The 3,885-nt window shown below is 41.0% G+C and overlaps 1 protein-coding gene across 1 annotated transcript in view; it reads left to right on the top strand.

Moving 5' to 3' along the window:
* nfkbid (nuclear factor of kappa light polypeptide gene enhancer in B-cells inhibitor, delta) overlaps window positions 1–3,578 on the top strand; it is an 8,063-nt gene extending 4,485 nt beyond the window's left edge. The window contains exons 4-12 of the mRNA XM_020620120.1: window positions 320–510; window positions 627–808; window positions 1,561–1,666; window positions 1,790–1,936; window positions 2,030–2,081; window positions 2,220–2,377; window positions 2,676–2,792; window positions 2,923–3,087; window positions 3,177–3,578. Of these exons, the coding sequence (XP_020475776.1) occupies window positions 320–510; window positions 627–808; window positions 1,561–1,666; window positions 1,790–1,936; window positions 2,030–2,081; window positions 2,220–2,377; window positions 2,676–2,792; window positions 2,923–3,087; window positions 3,177–3,248 (1,190 nt within the window). The 3' untranslated portion in view covers window positions 3,249–3,578. The remainder of the gene's footprint in view (window positions 1–319; window positions 511–626; window positions 809–1,560; window positions 1,667–1,789; window positions 1,937–2,029; window positions 2,082–2,219; window positions 2,378–2,675; window positions 2,793–2,922; window positions 3,088–3,176) is intronic.
* The last annotated feature ends 307 nt before the right edge of the window (window positions 3,579–3,885 follow it).

Raw genomic sequence — 3,885 nt, 5'->3', positions numbered from 1 at the left:
CGGCTGGCCTGGGAACGCCTTGGCATTCCCCCGGAGGAGCTGGAGGAAGTGTCTGGAGAGAGGGAAGTCTGGGCATCTTTGCTTAGACTGCTGCCCCAGCGAGCCGGTCCCAGATAAGCGGAGGAAAATGCATGGATGGATGGATGTATTGACCTATTTATTATACAGATCTACATCCTCAATAGGAACAGTTGTACTTGTTCTGATTGCCACAGACAATTTAGGGAAGTCAAAGTAGTGAGAAGTAGACTGAAACAATTTGGGTTTTTAATGACATTTGTTGACAATAAATAAGTAACACTCTGCTCTCTCATTCTAGGTGCATCAAACAACTATTCAGACATGGCATTGAGCTTTGAGCAGTGGCCCTCAGCAGCAGAGCCAACACTCAGTTACTACTCCAGCCATCCAGGACCCAGCTATACCACAGGATACAGCTTGCCAATGATATCGGAATATGGCACACAGCAGCAGCTCCCAGGATTTAGGGATACAATGGCTCAGCCATATGTAAGACACCTCTGTTCATCACAGAGACTTTCAGCCAATATGTTTCTTTCATTTGTAAGTGTATTATCATATTGCAGCATTTTTTCTGAAATCATATCCTATGTTCTTTTGAGCAGGAGTGCCCGATGACAGTTTCAGATCCCAGCATGAATTCGTCTTGGTCACTTCTGGGTCCTAGTGAGATCACACAGCTGAGTTTTGGTTCGTCGATGGATGTCGCCAAGCTGGAAGAGGCCAGAATGCTGCTTAGTGGGATGGACTATAACAGTGCCATCGAGCAAGACGAAGACGGAGACACGTGAGTGCTTATGATGGAATGCATGCGTCTGATTGTGAGCTCCAGGAAAAACACATAAACCTTTATTAGCAGTATTAGTATGGGTCCTCTCAGATAGCAAGATTACAGTAAACACACACACACACACACACACACACACACACTTGTATTCTATCTTTGTGAGCACATTCATTGACATAATGCATTTCCTTACCCCTTACCTTAACTTTAACTGTTAGAACTAAATGCCTAACCCTACCCTTACTCTACCCCTAACCTAAGCTTAATTCTAACCTGAACCCTAAGACCAAACTTTAACCCTCAAAAAGGCGCTTCAGAAAGAGAGGACAGGCCAAAATGTCCTTGCTTTCCAAAAATGTCCTCAATCTGTAGCAAAAATATTTTTTTGGTTCTCACTATATAGCAAGTACAAGAACACACACACACACCATAGAATGAGGTGACATTTTAGCTTTTGTGAAGGACAATTTAAAACAATGCACACTTTCTTTCTGGACATTACTATATTTATTTACTTCCGTAAGAGTTTCCTTTTAAGTCATATGCTAAACATAAGAGCCACATGTGCACTTTTGTAATCCTAGAAAGATTAGAACGAAAAACTAAAGACGTTAACAAGTCAGCCACTCATGCTCGGTGATTAAAAGTCAGATGAAATGGAAAGACCATTTCAATTGTGAAAAGGAATAGTGTGAAATGGATTTCCAGCCTCATTTATAACTGGTTTGCCTATGTTGCCTTCATTCTGACAGCATCTTGCACATCTACACTGCCAAGGGGCTCCGAGAGTGCGCCTTTGCTGCTGCAGAGAGGCTGAGGGATATAGGGAGTCTTGATGCTAAAGAACACAATGGGAAGGTATGGGGAAAAAAAAAATCACAGATCTTCCCAAGTATGCAAATAGCTCTATTTTGGGCTCTTTTTTGTTTGTTTGCTTTTAATCACAAAAAATAATATTGTACAATAATTGTGCTTATGCAGACTGCTTTACTGGTGGCAGTGACGGCAAACCAGCCGGACATCGTACAAGACTTGCTGTCATTAGGAGCAGACGTGAATGCCTGTGATGTTAACGGACAGACAGCCCTTCATCTGGCTGCACACTATGGCTTCCCAGGGGCTCTGCAGGTAAAGCAGCAGTAGGGCTGAATTATGAACGACTCTCTCAGCAAATCACTGAACAGACCTTAACATTGATTTTTTTATTTTTATCTTTTGCAGCCAATTCTGTCTTACAGAGCTGCTGTTAACCTGGAGGCCCGAAATTTTGAGGGTGATTTAGTGTTTTACCAATTACTATACACATTATTAATCAGCAGGGAAGCTGTATTAACCAAGTTTTCAGCTGCAATTTTTAACATCTTTACATCATTACAGCCTTAATTTAAATGTGCCCTCTTCTTTACCTCAGGTATGACTCCTCTGCACTGTGCAGCCATTTCTCACAGTGTCACCATGAAGGCTTTGTCTGCCAGTGGGCTGGCAAATGGTAGCCTTCAGGCCAAGGCTGCAGAGAAGCTTACCTGTGTGCAGATGCTGCTCAGAGAAGGGGCATCCCCGCTCAGCCAGGTACAGTACAGCTCTCCCTTTCTTAAATATCACATGAGCTGTTTATTATATTATAGAGAACTAATAAATGAATGGATAGACAAGAGTACAGAGGCACCAAAGCCCACTGTGCTAAACTTAATTAACAAAGATATAGTTGGCAGGGGAAGTGCCCAGGTTCCTATCTAACCATGTTGCTGTCATAGCAGGACCCACCTCCCACCACTTTTGATTTCGCTTTCTTGTTTGACACTTCAATCTTGGTTTGACTTGTGGTTTCATTATGTTTTTCCCATTACTTCCAATTGTACAATTCCAGGAAATCAAAAGTAACAAGACTGTGCTGCACTTGGCTGTAAAGGAGGGGAACATTAATCTGGTGCGTTATCTGCTTACGATTCCCCTGCCGAACATTAAAGACTTTGTCAACATGAAAGTGAGTCCTACACCGATATGAAACTCACAACTGGATTTGTGTTTATACATATGTACAAATATATATTCTATTATATTATGTATACATACCTGACGGTGTGAGTTGTGCTGCATTTTCCCTTTTCATATAGGCTCATGGTCACACAGCTTTACACATGGCAGCTGGTCTCCATGGCAACCCCCACCAGGAGGAGATCCTGCGGCTGCTGCTGAGCAAAGGGGCTGATCCCAGCATCCGCAACATGGAGAATGACCAGCCAGCTCACCTGCTGCAGAGTGGCCCTCAGGGAGAGCAGGTGAGCTACTCAGCATTTTAAAAGTTGAGCCCTGCTGTTTCAGTTTTTATTAAGGCTAATTCATTATCACATTATCTTTAAATTTCTAGCTTAAGCTCATGCTGAAGAAACGAAGTGCTTCCTCTCGTCGACGTAACATGTCCTTGCAGGACCAAGAATAATTTAAATCAACTGTAACCCCAATGGGAGTGAATGAGTCTTTAAGATGATTCTTCTGTTGAGAAGGGGATTTGTAGTGAGTTTGTGACCCACATATTAACAAAATATTTTGGTATATATATCTTTTGAAATAATTCACACTGGATTAAACAAGTAATGCTTTAATACATAAAGCTTAAATTACCTCAAATTTAGTGTCTTTTAAAAGAAGCGCTTTATTTATCTTTCCATGCACAGCCTAAAATATGTGTAGTGAAGTATTTCATTCCAAAATGTGATAAACTCCATCAAGCATTTACAGAAAATGCTCTTACTTTAGCTGACAAACTGACTACAAGATATATTTTAATATATTTATTTTATTGAAAATTGATTCTGAACATTTTGAAATGAAAACATTTAATTGAACAGAAATGATGAGCATTAGATTGTAGAAGGTGAAGACAATATTGTGGAAAGCGTAGTAATATTTAGTTTCCTACAGGCAGCTACGTTCCCTGTTTTATGTTGATTTCTGTGAAATCGTTAGTATGACCTCAGGGCGATGCCCCTGAAACTGTTTTGACTCTGTTGTCAACCCCCCCATCATGATAAGTTATCATATTGATACACTTAGTGGTGGTTATGATTTCAGTCATC

Source organism: Monopterus albus, unplaced genomic scaffold (genome assembly GCF_001952655.1).
Source record: "Monopterus albus unplaced genomic scaffold, M_albus_1.0 scaffold232.1, whole genome shotgun sequence".
NCBI lineage: Eukaryota > Metazoa > Chordata > Actinopteri > Synbranchiformes > Synbranchidae > Monopterus > Monopterus albus.
This window is presented reverse-complemented; position numbering and strand designations above follow the sequence as displayed.